This window comes from Bufo gargarizans, chromosome 1, assembly GCF_014858855.1.
Source record: "Bufo gargarizans isolate SCDJY-AF-19 chromosome 1, ASM1485885v1, whole genome shotgun sequence".
NCBI lineage: Eukaryota > Metazoa > Chordata > Amphibia > Anura > Bufonidae > Bufo > Bufo gargarizans.
Window position 1 is genome coordinate 670,486,977 of NC_058080.1, and position 20,432 is coordinate 670,507,408.

Sequence of the window (20,432 nt, forward strand, 5' to 3'; positions counted from 1 at the left end):
GGGGGTTGTTATTTCCCTGCTGCAGGGGGATCCGCAGTCCTGGGCGTTCTCTTTACCTACTGATTCCCAGGCTCTTCGGTCAGTGGATGAGTTTTTCGGGGCCTTGGGTCTCATATATGACGACCCTGACCGAGTAGCACTGGCCGAATCAAGATTACGGAGACTCTTACAAGGAGAACGGCCGGTAGAGGAGTATTGCTCTGAATTCCGTAGGTGGGCTACGGATACCCAATGGAACGACCCGGCTCTCAGGAGTCAGTTCTGCTCTGGGTTATCCGAAAGGGTTAAGGATGCGCTTGCATTATATGAGACCCCCTTTTCCCTTGATGCGGTTATGTCCCTTTCTATCCGTATAGAGAGACGCCTTAGGGACAGGTTGAAAGAACCAGAGAAATTGGTAACTCCTCTCAAGCAGCAGTTAGTCTGTACGGACTTAGACGAGCCTATGCAGCTAGGAGGAACTACTCGTCAGGTCCGTCCTCCTGAGGCTCGCCGTAGGCGTGGGGTTTGTTTTTTTTTGTGGGGAGAGGGGTCATTTCATTAATGTCTGTCCTTCTTTCCTCAGAAACAAAAGACCGTCGGAAAAACTACTAACCCCAGGCTGTGTGGAGGATGTCAGCCGGGGGGTATACGTCTCCTCCATACGTACATCGCAATTTGTGTTGCCAGCGGTTATTGTTTTCGGTGATAAGACGGAGACTATTTCTTTCTTTTTAGACAGTGGAGCAGGGGTAAATTTGATAGATGCCCATTTTGCCCGCACTTTGGGTTTGTCTCTCTGTACGTTACAGAGACCCATTCCCATATTCGCTATTGATTCTGCTCCCCTGTCTCAGAGAAACCTCACCCACATTGTTCATAATATACACCTTCGGGTAGGGGACCACCATAACGAGATGCTTTAAGGTTATGTTCTGGAGGGGCTTCCCACTCCGGTGGTGCTGGGTCTTCCCTGGTTGGTAGCACACAATCCAGTAGTGGATTGGCAGGCCAGGGAGATATTGGAGTGGAGTGAGCAGTGCAGAGAAAATTGCTTAAATAGCAATTGCTTAGTCGCCTCCATAACTACCCTACCTACATTTATTTCGGATTTTGAGGATGTTTTTTCTGAAAAGGGTTGTCAGAGGTTACCACCTCATCGTCCTTATGATTGCCCGGTTAACCTTATTCCCGGCGCAAAATTACCCAAGACCAGGTTATATAATCTTTCGGGTCCAGAGAGACAAGCCATGAAAGATTATATCTCCGAGAGCTTGGCTAAGGGACACATCAGGCCCTCTTCTTCACCCGTGGCTGCAGGGTTTTTCTTCGTTAAAAAGAAAGATGGAGGCCTGCGTCCCTGCTTAGATTTTCGCGAATTAAATCGGATAACCATCCGAGACCCATACCCTCTTCCTCTCATTCCTGACCTGTTTAATCAGATTGCGGGTGCTAGGTGGTTCTCCAAACTTGATCTTAGGGGGGCCTACAATCTGATTCGTATTAAGGAGGGGGATGAGTGGAAGACAGCGTTTAACACCCCTGAGGGGCATTATGAAAATCTAGTTATGCCTTTCGGTCTGACCAATGCTCCTGCCGTCTTTCAACATTTCGTTAATGACATTTTTAGTCATCTAATCGACAGGTTTGTGGTAATATACCTAGATGATATTTTAATTTATTCGTCTGATCTGAGAACACATGAGGAGCATGTCAGACAAGTACTGCAGGTCCTACGGACGAATGAATTATATGCTAAGATTGAAAAATGTGTCTTCGCCGTTCAGGAAATACAATTCCTGGGTTATTTTTTATCTGCTTCAGGTTTCCGTATGGATCCTAGGAAGGTCCAGGCAATTTTAGATTGGGATCTTCCTGAGAACCTCAAAGCACTACAACGGTTCTTGGGCTTCGCAAATTTGTATAGGAAATTCATTAAAAATTATTCACTTATTGTAAAACCGCTTAAATGGTCTGACGCCGCTAAAGTTGCTTTTTCCTCTCTAAAAGAGAGGTTTACCTCAGCACCTGTACTAGTCCAACCTGATGTCTCTCAGCCTTTTATTGTTGAAGTCGATGCGTCAGAGGTGGGAGTGGGGGCGGTGCTGTCTCAGGGTCCGTCTCCTGGCAAATGGCGTCCTTGTGCTTTCTTTTCGAAAAAACTATCTGCAGCAGAAAAGAACTACGATATTGGCAATAGGGAACTATTAGCTATTAAACTTGCGTTTGAGGAGTGGCGCCACTTCTTAGAGGGGGCAGTCCACCCCGTCACTGTGATTACGGACCACAAGAATCTCCTGTACCTCGAATCAGCTAAGCGTCTCACCCCTAGACAGGCTAGGTGGTCGCTATTTTTTACCAGGTTTAACTTTGTTATTACCTATCGTCCTGGGGCAAAGAACACCAAGGCTGATGCACTATCTCGTTGTTTCCCTGGAGGGGGTAATGTGAGTGATCCGGTGCCCATTCTACAAAGAGGAATGGTTGTCTCTGCGGTACACTCTGTTTTGGAGGGGAAGGTGTTAGAGGCCCAGGGGGACGCCCCGGTCTCTTGCCCCTCAGAGAAATTGTTTGTACCGTTGAACCTACGTTTCGAATTATTAAAGGAACATCATAATTCGGCACTTGCTGGGCACCCGGGTAGTAAAGCAACCTTGGAGCTATTGTCTCGTCGTTTTTGGTGGCCAAGGTTGCGTCAGGATGTATTGGATTTTGTGTCTTCTTGTTCTACCTGTGCGCGCGCAAAAGTTTCACATACACGTCCTGCAGGGTCTCTATTACCACTCGTCATTCCCAATAGACCGTGGACACATCTGTCAATGGATTTTATCACTGACTTACCTTTGTCTGCGGGTAAAACAGTGATTTTGGTAGTAGTGGACAGGTTTAGCAAAATGGTACACTTCATTGCGTTACCCACACTACCTAATGCTAAGACTCTTGCTCAGGTATTCGTCAGTGAAATCGTGAAGCTTCACGGGGTCCCCTCCGATGTTGTTTCGGATCGGGGTACCCAGTTTATTTCTAAATTTTGGAAAGCTTTTTGTTCCCGTTTGGGGGTACACTTGTCCTTTTCCTCAGCTTTCCATCCTCAGTCGAATGGACAGACTGAGCGAACCAACCAAAACCTTGAGACATATCTAAGATGTTTTGTGTCTGAAAACCAAGAGTTGTGGTCATTATATTTACCGTTAGCTGAGTTTGCCATAAATAATCGTCGTCAGGAATCCACTGGCAAGTCACCATTTCTTGGTGCATATGGTTTTCATCCCCAATTCTGTACTTTCAATGAGGGGGGGTCTTCTGGGGTTCCCGAAGAGGAATGTTTTTCGTCATCTCTTTCATCGGTATGGCAGAAGGTGCAAGCTAACTTGAAAAATATGGGAGGTAAATACAAATGCATGGCTGATAAGAGACGGTCGCCAGGTCCGGACCTAAGAGTGAATGACTATGTGTGGTTGTCTACTAGGAATATTAAATTGAAGGTTCCCTCTTGGAAACTGGGTCCTAGGTTTATTGGCCCTTACAAAATTGTAGCCATCATCAACCCCGTGGCTTTTCGCCTGGAGTTACCTCAGACTTTTAAAATTCATAATGTTTTTCATAAGTCGTTACTCAAAAAATATGTTCCACCTCTAGAACCATCACCGCTGCCACCCCTCCTGTTGTCGTGGATGGTAATCTAGAATTTCAGATATCCAAAATTGTTAATTCTCGTCGGGTCCGCCGCTCTCTTCAATATCTGGTGCATTGGAGAGGTTACGGTCCCGAGGAAAGAATGTGGGTTCCTGCGTCTGAGGTAAACGCCGACAGGTTAGTTCGGGTTTTTCATGCCTCTCATCCTGAGAGACCTGGTCCTGAGTGTCCGGAGGCCCCTCGTAGAGAGGGGGGTACTGTCACGAGGGTATCGAGAACCACGCCTGACTCCGTTATACCCGGGGTCAGGAAGTCGCAGCGGTTGGCTGCATGCTCTATTTAAGATAGGGCTGTTTTCCTTATGGTAGCTTTCTGGGTTTGCTTTGCAAACCCTTTTGGCTCACTCAGGGATCCGTAGCTCCTTCTCCTCAGCTGTTCCTTGTCCAGCACTCCCAAACCTCCTTATATTCCTCTCTCACACTTCTCTGGTTGCCAGAGATAGAGCTTCCTGCCTGGACATCTATCCTGACCCACTGGAGTTGTGTTGCTGCGTTCTCTGACTGTTGATTCAGAACGCTACCCTCCGGATCCCTGTTGGACCTTTGTGGACAGGTGTTGTCGTCCACCTGTTTGTCTGTGTTTGTCTGTCCTCTCCCTGGTGTTTCCCTCTTAGTGCAGTGGTGAGGACTAGCGATCCCACCGGCCCGTTCACTATCTAGGGCTCATTTCAGGGAAAGCCAGGGTTTAGGCACGTGATCGCCGCACGGGTGAGGAACCCGTCTAGGGACGTCAGGGCAGTCAGGTGCCAGCCGCAAGGTGAGTTAGGGGTCACCACCTTTCCCTCTCCCTTAGGCAGGGCTTTCCCTGTTTTCCTCCCTGTGTGTAACACCGGTCATTACAGTCATCTGCATATGCCGCAATTTTATATTCCTGTACCCTTACTGCAAGACCCGTTATATTAGGGTTCAAACGTAATTTTCCATGTAAAGGCTCTAAGGAGAGTACTAAAATCAAGGGCGATAGAGGGCAACCCTGTCTGGTCTCATTTTGAATTTCGCAAGCTTATCGCAAGCTTGTGTTAGATCTAGCCCGCCAACACGTTCTTGGGGGTCACCTGGGGCTGCAGAAAACTCAGGATCGTATTCTACAGCGGTTTTACTGGCCCAGCATATTTAAAGAAGTGGAGGAGTTTTGTAAGTCTTGCCCGACCTGCTAGATAACTAGACCCCAGCCACATTTCCGTAGTCCCCTAGTACCTCTCCCGATTATCGAAGTACTGTTTGACCGAATAGCTATGGACCTCATAGGCCCAGTACCGAAGTCCGCCACAGTGCAACAACACATCTTAGTCATTCTAGACTACGCCACTCGGTACCCGGAGGCGGTGCCACTGCGAAATACCTCATTTAATACTCATAGCTAAGGAGTTCATGGAGATGTTTTCCCGAGTAGGACTACCTAAAGAGGTTCTGACCGACCAAGGGACCCCTTTTATGTCCAAGGTGATGAGGAAACTCTGTAAGTTGCTGCACATAAAACAACTTCGGACGTCCGTTTGCAATCCGCAAGACGTCTGGTAGAACGGTTTAACCAAACAAATAAAAAATATGTTGAAAAAGGTAGTGTCTAAAGATGGGAAGTACTGGGACCTCCTTCTGCCCTACCTCATGTTCACAGTGTGAGAGGTATCCCAGGCCTCTACTGGGTACTCGCCCTTCGAACTCCTATATGGCAGACACCCTCGCGGTCTGTTGGACGTGGCCAAAGAGGCGTGGAAATAACATCCCACTCCACATAAGTGTCATTGATTACGTTACCCAGATGCAAGATCGGATAGAGATAGTGTTGCCTTTTGTAAGGGAGCATATGGAGGCAGCTCAGCGAGCCCAGAGTCAGGTCTATAGTCGGCAGGCTCGGGTCCGGATCTTTAACCCGGGTGATCAGGTTTTGGTTCTGGTGCCGACCGTGGTCAGTAAGTTCCTGGCTAGGTGGCAGGGGCCCTACGAGGTACTCGAGAAAATTGGAGATGTAAACCACAAAGTACACCAGCCAGGGCGGCAAAAGCCGGAGCAGGTTTACCATGTGAATTTACTCAGACCGTGGAAAGATAGGGAAACCTGTACAGAAGACAGCCCGTGGCTGGGTTTTCTAGGAGAAGAGGTACTGGCCCCTCTGTCTGATGCAAGAGAGGTGGCTGCCACAGTAAAAATTGTTGACAGCCTGTCCTCTAAACATACTCAGGAGGCCAGGGAGTTCGTTAATTGGAACACAGATGTGTTCTCGGACCTCCCTGGATGCACTTCCATAATCCAGCATGACATTGTCACTGAGCCTCAGGCAAAAGTCAGAATAAAACCATAACGGGTGCCCGAGGGTCGGCAACAAGCCATATCGGAGGAGGTGCAGCGAATGTTGCAACTAGATGTCATTAAGGAGTCAAAAAGTGAGTGGGCCAGTCCTATAACATTGATACCCAAGCCAGACGGGATGTGGCCGTTTTGTAACGACTTTCGAAAACTTAACAAGGTTTCTAAATTTGATGCATATCCCATGCCCCGGGTGGATGAGTTCATCAAGAAGTTAAGACAAGCCTGGTATTTTGCTGTTTTGGACCTCACAAAACGGTACTGGCAGGTGCCCTTAACGGAGGCTGCCAAAGAGAAAACTACCTTCATCAAGCCTGAGGGACTGTATCAATATAAGGTCTTACCCTTTGGTCTGCATTGCGCCCCCCACTTTTCAGCGACTAATGGACATTGTGCTTCGTCCACATCGTCGGTATGTTTCGGCTTACCTGGACGATATTGTCATCCACAGTACCGACTGGGGAAAGTCACCTACCAAAATGCAGGCTGTAGTGGACTCCCTTCGGAAAAGCTGGCCTAACCATTAACCCAAAGAAATGTGCGATAGGGTTAGAAGAGACTAAGTAACTGGGGTATGTCATTGGGCGCAGAGTCATTAAACCCCAAGTGAACAAAATAGAGGCGATATAGAATTGGCCCTGACCTGTCCCCACTAGACAAATAGTCATTCCTGGGAATACTTCTCCCAGCCATCCCATCAGCCACTATCCCTTCAGGAAGCACACAGCGAAACGCGCGTTGGGGAGTGGATTGGTGGTCTTCTCTTAGCGTGGGATTTACTATTGTCAGCAGGGGCGTAGCTAAAGGCTCATGGGCCCTGGTGCAAGAGTAAGACTTGGGCCCCCCTTCCCTCAGTGCTTTGTGTGTCTTCTTATGCAGCACAAGGGTATTTGGGCCCCCTCTGGCTCCTGGGCCCGGTAGCGACTGCTACCTCTGCACCCCCTATAGCTACGCCCCTGATTGTCAGTATGCTTATTGACTGATATTTCTTATCATTATACTCTGTATTGACCTTGTTATATCTACTTTATGCATTTGCTACAATTTGACTTATTATCAATTCACAACTCAAGGTCATTATTTGTGATATATATCTGTAATGCTATATTTATTTTCATTTGGCCATATTTATTTTTTGTGTATCTGGTACATTTTTGAACTACTGTTATCTTTACACTATGCTTTTGGCAATAGCAACTTTAATCTGTTGAGGCACTTGCACTTTACATATTTTTTCCCCACTCTCAGACCACCATCCTTGTGAATTTTAACCCCTTAAGGACACGGCCCTATTTCACCTTAAGGACCAGGCCATTTTTTGCAAATCTGACCAGTGTCACTTTAAGTGCTCATAACTTTAAAACGCTTTGACTTACCCAGGCCGTTCTGAGATTGTTTTTTCGTCACATATTGTACTTCATGACACTGCTAAAATTGGGTCAAAAAAGTTAATTATTTTTCATAAAAAAATAAAATTTTACCAAAAATTTTGAAAAATTAGCAAATTTCAAAGTTTCAGTTTCTCTACTTCTGTAATACATAGTAATACCCCCAAAAATTGTGATGACTTTACATTCCCCATATGTCTACTTCATGTTTGTAGCATTTTGGGAATGATATTTTATTTTTTGGGGATGTTACAAGGCTTAGAAGTTTAGAAGCAAATCTTGAAATTTTTCAGAAATCTTCAAAATCCCCAAAATCCTTTTTATGGACCAGTTCAGGTTTGAAGTCATGTTGTGAGGCTTAGATAATAGAAACCTCCCAAAAATGACCCCATTCTAGAAACTACACCCCTCAAGGTATTCAAAACTGTTTTTTCAAACTTTATTAACCCTTTAGGTCTTCCACAAGAGTTAATGGCAGATGGAGAAACAATTTTGAAATTTCTATTTTTTGGAAAATTTTCCAATATAATCAATTTTTTCCAGGAGTAAAACAAGGGTTAACTGCCAAACAACACTCAAAATGGGTTGCCCTGATTCTGTAGTTTGCAGAAACACCCCATATGTGGTCGTAAACTACTGTTTGGCCGAACAGGTAGCACAAAATCCGGGTCTGGGATTCTGATCGATAGATTCTGATAGATGGAAGTTTTGAATAAAAGTACTTTTTCTTTTTTTTTTCCTAACTTACTTTTCCCTTCTTTCCTTGCCTAACGGTGCCTCTCCCTCACTGACCCTAACCTACCTGGGTGGCGATGGGTGCAGGAGGGTGATGGATGGCGATTAGGGGGACGCAGGAGCTAGGTGCTGGATGATGCTGCCTGGTGCTCGTGCAGAACAGGAAGAGGAGGGGAGAGAGGAGCGCAGGAAGTTTGAATTTCGCGCCTCTTTTCCCTGCATCAATCAGCACCCTGGACAGCAGGGTTCAGCACCAGGGCCAGCACCGCCTCTTCAAATCTTCGTACTGCGATTGGTGGTGTATAATTACGCCACCGATCGCAGTCTTTTTCCGGTTCATCGGGCCACAGGACACCCGAATGGACCGGAAACGCAGAAAACCGCAGGTCTGAATTGACCTGCGCGGTTTTCTGCGATCGCCGATACGGGGGGGGGGGGGGACCCCCCCTGCGTTGTTACGGGATGCCGGCATCCCGTTCCGATTAACCCCCGCGGCGCCGGAATCCCGATTTTAAGTTAGGACGTACCGGTACGTCCTGTGTCCTTAAGGACTCGGGAAATAGGGCGTACTGGTGCGTCCTGTGTCCTTAAGAGGTTAATGATTTTAAATATATTTGTGTCTTGCCAATAAAATATATTTGTTAATAAAATCATATTCCTCTAAAGCCTGATCCAGGCCAATGTTTTGTCATAGGTTCTGTAAAGACTATGGGGGAGATTTATCGAAACTAGTGTGAAGTAGAACTGGCTTCCATCACCCACTAGCTCCAGTTATAAAAAGCAGTCTATCTTAGAGTCTGCTGCACTTTCCTATACAGAAAAAAGGATTGGCAATACATGCTACCACAATGGAGGCCACGGGTGAGTACTAAATGAAAACATTTTATGTATGTGCTAGGAGCTTTTCCTGACATATATATCAAATATGGGGCTTGAACACTGGGGGAGATTTATCAAAACTAGTGTAAAGGAAAACTGGTTTAGTTGCCCATAGCAACCAATCAGATTCCACTTTTCATTTTCCAGGAGCGCAGAAAAATGAAAGGTGGAATCTGATTGGTTGCTATGGGCAACAAAGCCAGTTCTACTTCACACTAGTTTCGATAAATCTCCCCCATAGTCTTTACAGAACCTATGACAAAACATTGGCCTGGATCAGGCTTTAGAGGAATATGATTTTATTAACAAATATATTTTATCGGCAAGACACAAATATATTTAAAATCATTAAAATTCACAAGGATGGTGGTCTGAGAGTGGGGAAAAAATATGTAAAGTGCAAGTGCCTCAACAGATTGAAAGTTGCTATTGCCAAAAGCATAGTGTAAAGATAACAGTAGTTCAAAAATGTACCAGATACACAAAAAATGAATATGGCCAAATGAAAATAAATATAGTATTACAGATATATATCACAAATAATGACATTGAGTTGTGAATTGATAATAAGTCAAATTGTAGCAAATGCATAAAGTAGATATAACAAGGTCAATACAGAGTATAATGATAAGAAATATCAGTCAATAAGCATACTGACAATAGTAAATCCCAACGCGCGTTTCGCTGTGTGCTTCCTGAAGGGATAGTGGCTGATGGGATGGCTGGGAGAAGTATTTATAGGACCACAAAGAAGATATTGAACAATAAGGCTACTTTCCCATGAGCGTTAGCAGGGTTCGGCAGGCCTGCCGGATACGTACTAACGCTAGCCCATGTGTGCGGTCAGAAGTCCTATCCGGCCCCATTCACTATAGTGGGGATGACCGGAGGTCCAGCCGCAGCACGACAAACATGCAGCATGCTGTAGTTTCTTGGTCCACCTCTTGGCAAGTTTGCCGTGCTGTGGCCGGACAGCATACCTGTTGATTAAAAAATGGAGGGTGCCGCTAATTATATGGTGCGCCATAGCCCTGCCATGCGATCGGCCGGGGAAGCGAGCCACGTCACCCGGAAGAAATGGGGCGCGCAGTCTATATCATCACTGAAAGAGGGGAGTGCACCACCAGCCGACACATGCGCAGAGCCAAGCGCGCACTGCGGCAACCATCTTAAGAGTGGTATGTGGTGGGTTATAACATGATGATACAAAAGAATATGATAAGTAACTAAGCCAGGAAACTATTGAAATGTTGCAATGCATAATTAGAATATGTGAGTATTACAAGCATGATTGGGCAATATAATTAATGGAAATGATTGGAGTATTCATAAAACAGATGGTAAATATAAATTTTGCATAAATATCAAGATATAAGTGTGTGTGCAATAAATCTTGAATAATTGTAAATAAATAGACTGAAATGGTAAATTCATAGTACGGTAAATAATGAGATATAATGTCAATTTTTCATAAAATAAAAATAAAAAAAATTAAAAATAAATATCCACAAGGGAAAAAATCTGTATAAAGATATATAAAAAAAAAAGCAAAAGGGGACATTAAAAAACGCAAAAAGCTCAAAAAGATTTCGAAATAAATTTGAAAAGTGAAATGTGAAACACTATCATAATGTATGGGAAGTATGAGAAATAATGAAATTAAAATGTGAAAAATTATGTTTATAAAAGGTGTGAATTGAGCGAATGAAAATCATAAAAAAAATGATGATGAGTGATGTGGGATGATTGAAAGAATAATGTGAGAGAGGGTATGAAGGATGATGACATGAGATATGTAGCAACATAAATGTGAGCATCCTGATGAGATGATATGTACTCCCTGTTGCTCCCTGGGGATCGGTTCTGTGAAAAGATGGTGTAAGGAAGTCTCTCTTTACCAAGTGCAAAATAGGAGTCATAGTACATCCAGCAGTAGTTTGTACACAATGCACTTTCTCTCCCCAGATGATGAGGTATGGTGGCTGGATACGTGGCAGATAATGGCACTAGGGATGAGCGAATCGTCTTCGGATGAAACACTCGATTCGCATAAAACTTAGTTCTAATACTGTACGGAACTCAGGTTCGGTTCGGTTTTTTACAGTACTAATTAATTTATGAAGTTATTACACGAAGTCTCGCAAGACTTCACGAAGCAATGACTTTGGCTCATTGGAGCCAATACATTCTAATACTGTACGGAGCTCCTGCTCTGTACAGTATTAGAACAAAGTTTTTTGCAAATTGACTTCGGATGTTTCATCCAAAGTCGATTCGATCATCCCTAAATGGCACCTCTGGTATGCTGTCTTGCTGATGTCTCTCTCCTCAACTTTTGGCTAACAGCTGAAAGCTGGTACTTGTGGCTGTAGGTGTTCACTGTGTAATGCAAAAAAATATATAAACATGCGGGTTAGTCAGCACATCCCAACGTCCACTATGTAAAGAGTTCACCTGGGCTGGATGTGATTTAAAGTGATAGGTGTCTATGCCATTGTCCCTCACCTGCAGCAAAGTCTTTGAAGTCTCACTAGAGTAGTATTCTCACAGATGAGTTGGTTCTCTAGTCCCTAAGGCCCTTGCAATAGCACATGCTTCCTCACAGTCCTAGCTTAAGACGTCCCTCTCCTGGCAGGAATTAGAACCAGCCCGCTCCTAACGCCACATATACAGTGTGACCATGCCCTAATACAGGTGTGTGCACGGAGACAAGTGTAAATAAAGTTTATTATGTCACCATCATAACAACCTGCACAATAAACTTGCAACAGAAATAAGGTTGGAAACTTTATTCCTAAAATGTCAGGACTCTCCTCATAATAACATCCCTCAGGTACACTTTCTGACAGGTGTGATACTGAGAACAGCAACCCTTGCAGCCGACCGCACCACGTGACGCCGGGGCGGAGCCACAGAACACCCTCGATGAGTCGGATTCCCTCAGATACTTATCCCAGGTGCTGACGTCATATCCGGAGTGGCCATTTTGCTAGTTAGGATAACGGTTCGTGCGGGTCCGTGCTCCCGGAGCTGGCCGTGACCCGCCACTGCCATGTCCGACTTCGATAGCAATCCGTTTGCGGACCCGGACCTCAACAATCCGTTTAAGGTGAGCTAGGTGTGAGCGGTTACTATGGTGACGGGTCTGCACCATTCATTGACAGATCTCCGCTGAAAGGCTAGCTGTGTGGCACATCCCCGGCTCTCCCTGTATGAAATGGTATCTCCCTACTGGCCAGTGCGGAGGCGGCAGTGAGATGTGCGGGGCTTTGTGTCTGGTGGCCGGCCCCTCATGGACCTGTAAGGCTCCACAGCAGACAGTGCTCTTAAAGGGGAGCTCCATCTCTGACATATACCAGTTTTGCTCCAGAATGTATCTAATAGTGGATCAATAAACCTCTCTGCAGGTGACATCATCAGAACTCAGGCCCCTGTGTTTTCTAGTGGGGCTGGCTGTGTGTCTCCTGAGGACAGGCTTTGTCTGTTTTCTAACTGATACCAGTGGATCCCTACACATCCCAGTGAGGTCCATGAGGTTTCTGTTGGGGGTTTGGGGATTTATCCTGACAGCAGCTGATAACGCCAGTGTCTGTAATATACTGGGCTGTGTACATCTAGGGCCCCGGTGTATTTACAGTGGCCCCACTGCGTCCAGCAGCCGGGGGTTGGGCGTCCGTCGCTGTGACTATCTGTAGGGCGTGCGCCCGATCTCGGACTGTGTCTACCACGTGTAGTTTTACTTCACACGCTGCAGAGTTTTTATGCAGAAAATGAATATTGGCTCCGTTCACTGGAGCTTGCAGAAATCCACGTGCTTCCGATGAGAGGAACTGATTTTCAGGCTCAGAAATTTTCCGCAAGGCACCCTTATCCTGTTCTAGTATCTCGCAGAGATGCCTGGAAGTAGTCATCATCCACCCGTGAGTGCCTCTTTTATTACCAACATGCCTGTGAAAGAATGAGAGTTGTAATCTGACTTATTCGCCTTAGGGCCTCATTCACACGTCAGTGTTTGGTCAGCCAAAACCCGGTGCGGCTCTAACCACAGGACGGGTGCAGATCTTTCCCTTACACCTTATGTCTGTGGAGGCTCCACTACTGGTTTTGGCTCACTATCACTGACCAAACACTGGCTGAGCCTACTTTCACGTGCATGGTAAAAGTATCCGGCAGGCGGCTGGCGGCTGGCTGAAATCCGGCGCTCATTTTGGAAATCTGCTGAATCCCTACCTGATCCAATTATAGTCAGTGGGCAGATCCGGTGAGCTCCGGCAGGCTGTTCCTCTACCAGATGGATATCTTTACCACGGGTATGAAGCTAGCATAACACAGCACAGTCAGTAACAGATCTCACCAATTTTGTCCATTTGTATGGCCGCTGTGTGGTACTGCGAGGGTCACTTTTCTAGACCGCTGTTCCCGTAAGCCAGTCTTGATGCCTCTTAAAAAATGTGGTGGATTTTGGGCGATCCGTGTGCCATAAACTGAAGCTATGACGTAGGCCAGTTTCTGTCATAAGTTGGGGCTCATGCACATGACTGTTGTCCTCCTACAGTCCGCTTTATTTGCGGTTTAGATGCAGACCCATTCACTTCAAAGGGACCGCAAAAGATGCAGACAGCACTCTGTATGCGTCCACATATGTATGTCTATTCGGTGGTACCAGTTAAAAATAAATAAATAAATAGAACATGTCCTATTCTTGTCCGTTTTACAGACACTTGTCCGTTTCACAGACCGCTCTTTAAATGGCAGGACGTTCCATTCTGCAAAATGCGTAACATACACAGCTATTATTGCGGTTGAGTGCACGAGCCCTTATAGTAAATGTGGCATCAAGTCATTAGTAAATGCCCCTCACCATGGGCCAGGGGTCTCAGAAGCCCAATCTCTGCATTGGTTCTCTTATTGTGATGAGACAAACCTTTTAAAGGGCTTGTCCCATTCCCATAACCTATCCACAGGGTAAGGGATTAGTGTTTGATCGACGGGGTGTCTGACTGCTGGGCTCCCTGCTGATCACGAGGTCAGGGCCCGTTTCCCCCATTTAAATGCAGTGGACAGACATGCACTCCATTCATCTATATGGGGCTGCCGGAAATAGCTGATGGCTTGCCCTCCATCTCTGGCGGTCCCATGGCATTGGACTGTTGGGCACAGTCTACTGAGGGAACCCAGGTCCCTGTTCTCATGATCAGCAGGAGCCTTAGAAACCATTTAGACGCTGCAAGGAGCAGCCGATTGTTGGGAAGGAAGCGTTTGTTTCTGGTAGTTGGCTGATCATTCAGTGGAGATGAAGCTCTGATTTTCATGCAGCGATCTCCTCCACGGTATGAGGAGAAGCCACTGCTGCTATCGCTCCCAGCAGGGAACGAGCATTTGTAGGAACGTTGGTTCCTGATCGTCCCGAGCATCGGGCCATGTAAATCCAGCTTTTAGTGGTCTGATGACCACTGATCAGAAGTTGTTCTAATGGGACCACTCCTTTAGGAAACCATGTTGTCGATTACACATGGGTTTTCCATGCGGCTTTTCATGCTGAAAAACCGCAACATAATACAGCACCAGCAAAGTGTATGGGGTTAGACAGGGCGAGAGCTGCAGGTGAATGAGTCTTGTGCACCCGGCGTAAGCGCAGAGAGACTAAAGTGGCTGGCTGAGTGCCAGAGACGGGATTGCGCAGTGACCAGGAGCGCACTGCGCATGCGCGAGACTTGCGCGATCCCAGCCTCGCAGCGGGATGTCAATCACAGTGAAGGGAGGACGGGTGAGGGGCAGGCTTAGCTTGACTTGAAGCAAGGAGGCCGCTGCCCCCTTGACTTCAAGCTGACTCTGAGGATGGCGAAAAAACTATAAAACGCTGTTTTAATAAAGTATACTACAACCAGTGGAGGAATGAGAAACACGATTAGGAACACACTAGGGGCTACTGTAAGGTGGTGATGTCGGTTTAAAATGTCTTTTAGAGGTGAAGGGTTCCCTTTAAGGGCTCCTTCACACACATTTGCTTTGACCTTTTTTTTTATTTTCTTCAGTGGTAAAAAAAAAAAAAAATCCCTTTGCAGTTATTTCCATACTGCATGTGGTTTTTCAGCCTTATAAACTGTAACAATAAATTTTATTTGCGTACAGTATTCAAAAAAGTTATGAAAACATATAAAAGTTGATCGACCGCAGATAAGAAGATAGATCAGACTTTATTGTCATTGTAACTTACGAGCTTTGTTTCGTAGCGCTGTACTCGGCTTTTTCTGGGACTCCCGTAGAAGTGAATGGAGCGGCTGCACGCAGTTCCGACCCCTCATGGTTGTATAGATTATCTGGGGCTAGGAGTACATATATAGCCTCAGATAATCTATACAGCCATGCTCCTGCATATATAACTACAGCGCACAAATAATAGCTCATGGGTAGGGAGGAGCAAACTTGTGTCTTACAAGTTCGGGTTTTGTTAAAATTCTGATAAGCATTCTGTTCCCACGGGCCGTAACGGAATTCTAGGACTGAATGCATAAAGCCCATAAGAGGTGTTCTGTTTTGATCTGTCACAATAGAGATCTATGGGCAGCATAAAGCCCCTTTCACATGGGTGAGAATTCCGTGCGGGTGCAATGCGTGAGGTGAACGCATTGCACCCGCACTGAATCCGGACCCATTCATTTCTATAGGGCTGTTCAGATGAGCAGTGATTTTTCACGCATCACTTGTGCGTTGCGTGAAAATCGCAGCATGTTCTATATTCTGCGTTTTTCATGCAACCCAGGCCCTGTAGAAATGAATGGGTCTGCGTGAAAATCGCAAGCAAGTGTGGATGCGGTGCGATTTTTCACGCATGGTTGCTAAGACACGATAGGGACCCGATCTTTATTATTTTCCGTTATAACATGGTTATAAGGGAAAATAATGGCATTCTTAATACAGAATGCTTACTGAAATGTGGCTTATGGGGTTAAAAATAAAAATTTAACTCGCCTCATCCTGTTGTTTGCGTAGCCGGCATGTCTTCTTTCAGGACCTGCAAAAGGACCTTTGATGACTTCTATCTACATTCAGCAGGACCTGCGCTGACGTCACCACGTGGTGTGCGCGATTTTACATGAGCTGAACTCAAAGAAATGAAACATTTTCTACATACACAAAGGACCCGTTACTCTCAAATATTGTTCACAAATCTGTCTAAGGGTGCATTCACACGACCGTTAGGTGTTTTGCGGTCCGCAAATTGCAGATCCGTAAGACGTGGATACCGGCCGTGTGCATTCCGCAATTTGTGGACCGCACATGGCCAGCTCTTGAGCGCTATATAGAGAATGTATAAGCTTGTCCCCGGTTGAGGACAAGAATAGGACATGCTCTCTTTTTTTGCGGGGCCACGGAATGGAACAATGGATGTGGACAGCACACGGTGTGCTGTCCGCATCTTTTGCGGCCCCATTGAAATAAATGGGTCCGCACCCATTCCGCAAATTTGCGGAACGGATGCGGATCTATTTATACGGTCGTGCGAATGCACCCTTAGGCCTCATGCACACGACAGTTGTTTTTTGCGTCCGCAGAAAAAAAAAACGCAGTACAACACATCCCCGTTGCATAGAGTTGATCAGGTTGTTGGTTGTGGCCTGTGGAATGTTGGTCCACTCCTCTTCAATAGTTGTGCGAAGTTGCAGAATATTGGCAGGAACTGGAACACGCGGTCGTATACGCCGATCCAGAGCATCCCAAACATGCTCAGTGGGTGACGTGTCCGGTGAGTATGCTGGCCATGCAAGAACTGGGATGTTTTCAGCTTCCAGGAATTGTGTACAGATCCTTGCAGTATGGGGCCATGCATTATCATGCTGCAACATGAGGCGATGGACGTGGATGAATGACACAACAATGGGCCTCAGGATCTCGTTGCCGGTATCTCTGTGCATTCAAAATGCCATCAATAAAATGCACCTGTGTTCGATGTCCATAACATACACCTGCCCATACCATAACCCCACCACCACGGGCCGCTCGATCCACAACGTTGACGTCAGCAAACCGCTATCCCTCACGATGCCACACGTTCTGCCATCTGGCCTGAACAGTGAAAACCGGGACTCGTCCGTTAACAGAACTCCTTTCCAACGTGCCAGACGCCATTGAATGTGAGCATTTGCACACTCAAGTCGGTTACGACGAGGAACTGCAGTCAGGTCCAGACCCCGGTGAGGATGACGAGCATGCAGATGGGCTTCCCTGAGACGGTTTCTGACAGTTTGTGCAGAAATTCTTTATTTATCCAAACCGATTGTTGCTGCAGCTGTCCGGGTGGCTGGTCTCAGACGACAATGGAGGTGAACATGCTGGATGTGGAGGTCCTGGGCCGGTGTGGTTACACGTGGTCTGCGGTTGTGAGGCCGGTTGGATGTACTGCCAAATTCTCTGAAACGCCTTTGGAGACGGCTTATGGTAGAGAAATGAACATTCGTTGCACGGCCAACATCTCTGGTAGACATTCTTGCAGTCAGGATGCTAATTGCACTCTCCCTCAAACGTTGCAACATCTGTGACATTGTGCTGTGTGATCAAATTGCACATTTCAGAGTGGTCTTTTATTGTGGGCAGTCTAAGGTAGGGTTATTGCGGGTATTAAAATTTCGATACCCAATCAATACTTTTTTCGGATTTCAATTTTATCGATGCTGGGCTGCGCTGCTGCGCAGTCTAGTATCACGGAACATGAGCGCGCTGCTGTCGGCGCGCTCATGTTCTCTCAGCAGCACAGGGGAGAAGGAAGCAGTCTCTCCCTCCTCCCCTGTGCTGCTGCTCTCACCAATGAGAGGAGAGGGGCAGGCGCACTGTGCCACCAATAATAGGACTTTTCCTGGGTCCAGACTTTAAGTATTAGGCTACACAGAGCGGCACCCAGAGATGTCCCAGCACTTGCTATTCCTGGGCGCCGCTCTGTTCACCCGCTGTGCCCCATTACGGTCTCCTGCGCCATATGCTAATTATTATCGGAGCAATGGGGAGGAGACATCAGCTTCTCTAGTGGGCGTTCCTTTGCGCAGCGCTGCGATTGGACAGTGCTACAGTCTCCTCCCCATTGCTCAAATAGTAATTAGCATATGGAGCAGGAGACAGTAATGGGGCACAGCGGGTAATGGTAAGTGCTGGGACATCTCTGGGCGCTTCTGTGTAGCCTGCTACTTAAAGTCTGGACCCATATAAGGTAGTCTTTAACACATAATACAGGAGGCAGGTGCCGGCAGCAGAATTGCATAGACGACACCCTGCCTCTGACAGGGAGCTGCGATCAGCGGCAGTTAACCCCTCAGGTCCGGCACCTGAGGGCTTAACTACCGCTGATCTGCTGCCAGTACCCGCCTCCTGTATTAAGGGTTAATTATCATTGGTGGTGCAGGAAAAACTGAAAGGACGGATTCGGCACATAACTGAGCCGAACGGAGCCTACGGACCCTATAGATCCCCATAGACTATAATGGGGTCCATTAGGTTTACGCTCAGAAGATGTTTTTGGAGCGGAGACAAAAGTAGTGCATGCAGGATTTTTATCTCCGCTTCAAAAATCTTCCTCTGGGCGGAAACCTAACGGACCCCATTATAGTCTAAGGGGTCTTTAGGCTCCGTTCGGCTCAGTTATGTACCGAATCTGTCCTTTCCGTTTTTCCTACCCCTATAACATAGCAGGAGAACGGAAAGGCTGAACTCTGACGTGAACATAGCCTAACCCTGCTAAGTAGGGCATGAACATGCGTGGCCCGTGCTGTGGACCGCAAATAGCCGCCCACAATGCATGGGCACCGGCTGTGTGCCCGCCGTTTGTGGATGTGGATCTATTCACTAAAATAAGTCTGCAATCCGCAAGATTGAGTCAACACCGCAAAAAAATGTGTTCTATATCTAGATTTAATAGGGTTGGTCCTGCTTGACAGATGCTCTTTGAATCCCTGCACTTTCTATTCCTATGGGTTGTCCTTCGCCCACATGACTCCTAAACGTGGAAAGAGCAGGTGTTTAAATGAATATATCCCCATAAAATGATAAATATCAATCTGCTCAGCTCCTTCTGCCTTGTGTGCCCTGCATTTTATGTTTAACATGGTTTCATCTAGTTTTTTGGGGGGAAAAGAAATAAAAACTGTGTGCGCATCCGCCCTGGCGGTGCACCTTATGTGCATTTTCCGCCCAGATTTGCTTGCGGTTTCCTCACCGAAATCCTCTGGTCTATTTGGCCTGCTTTTTTGACACGGATTTGGCTCAGATCTCACCATCTGCATTGCACAGGGTGAAATCTGCACAAAAAATCCCCACAAGCAATTGACATGCTGCAGGCTTCAAAATCCACACCGCGCGTCAACTTCTGCGCCGAAAATTTTCATTTAAACTTAGAAAATCTCATCCGCTCGGCTGGTACTGTATTAGGGTCCATTCACATGTTCACAAAATGGGTCCGCATCCTTTCCGCTATTTTGAAAATGAATGGGGCCGGAATGTGCTGTCCGCGGATCCATACTTCCGTATCCGCAAAAAATAGAACATGTCCTATTCTTGTCCGCAATTGTGCCGGCGATGTGCGGTCCACAAAATGCGGAATGCACATTGCCGGTGTCCGTGTTTTGCGGATCCGCAAAACACATACAGATGTGTGAATGGAACCTTATGCTGCAGATTTTTGCACAAAATTTCCATGTGGGTTTATGTGCAGCATTTCCGCACCAAAAACCGCAGTGTGTAACAGCGGTTTTTGGCTCGGATTTGATGCGGTTTTGCCGCACATCTCCCCTTTGCATTGAAAAGGGTGAAATCTGTAGCCAACACAGCAAACCTAACTGACATGCAGGTCAGTTTCTGTATGTAAAACATCAGCAAATTATACTTGACATTAGTGTAATCTACACTTTGCTGGTTTTGTAATACACTGCATTTTTTCTGCACGTGAATCCGCAACGTGTGCAGGTGGCCTAAGGGTGAAGCACATGCTTTTTGAGTCCGTTTTTGAGGCCAAAGCCAAAAGTTGGTTGGAAGAGTTCTGGTGGTGGCTCAGCCGAGCAGCTTTGGGCGTAACTTAGTAAGGCCTCATGCACACGGCCGTTTTTTGGTGTCTCGGATGCGGACCTATTCACTTCAATGGGACCGGAAAAGATGCGGACAGCACTCCGTGTGCTGTCCGCATCCGTTGCTCCATTCCGTGGTCCGCAAAAAAAATATAACATGTCCTATTTTTGTTTTGCGGACAAGAATAGGCATTTATATTGAAGGCTGTCCGTGCCGTTAAGCAAATTGTGGAACGCGCATGGACGCCATCTGTGTTTTGCGGATCCGCGATTATGAACCGCGAAACACACCGCGGTCGTGTGCATAAGGCCTAAGCCTAGGGCTACATGGTGACATGTTGCGCAACGTTTTTTTTCTAATGATAGTCCATGGTGCCGCACTGCGATTACGAAACCACCAG

At 46.5% G+C, this 20,432-nt stretch overlaps 1 protein-coding gene across 2 annotated transcripts in view; it reads left to right on the forward strand.

The window, feature by feature from the left end:
- Positions 1 to 20,432, forward strand: part of SCAMP1 (secretory carrier membrane protein 1) — an 85,216-nt gene that overhangs the window by 24,802 nt on the left and 39,982 nt on the right. Inside the window, exon 1 of one of the 2 annotated variants that reach the window (XM_044276106.1) lies at positions 11,159 to 12,092. The exons of the other annotated variant lie outside the window; for it this stretch is intronic. Coding sequence (XP_044132041.1) covers positions 12,036 to 12,092 — 57 coding nt within the window. The 5' untranslated portion in view covers positions 11,159 to 12,035. Of the gene's footprint in view, positions 1 to 11,158; positions 12,093 to 20,432 lie in introns of those variants that run through there. 2 annotated transcript variants of the gene reach the window in all.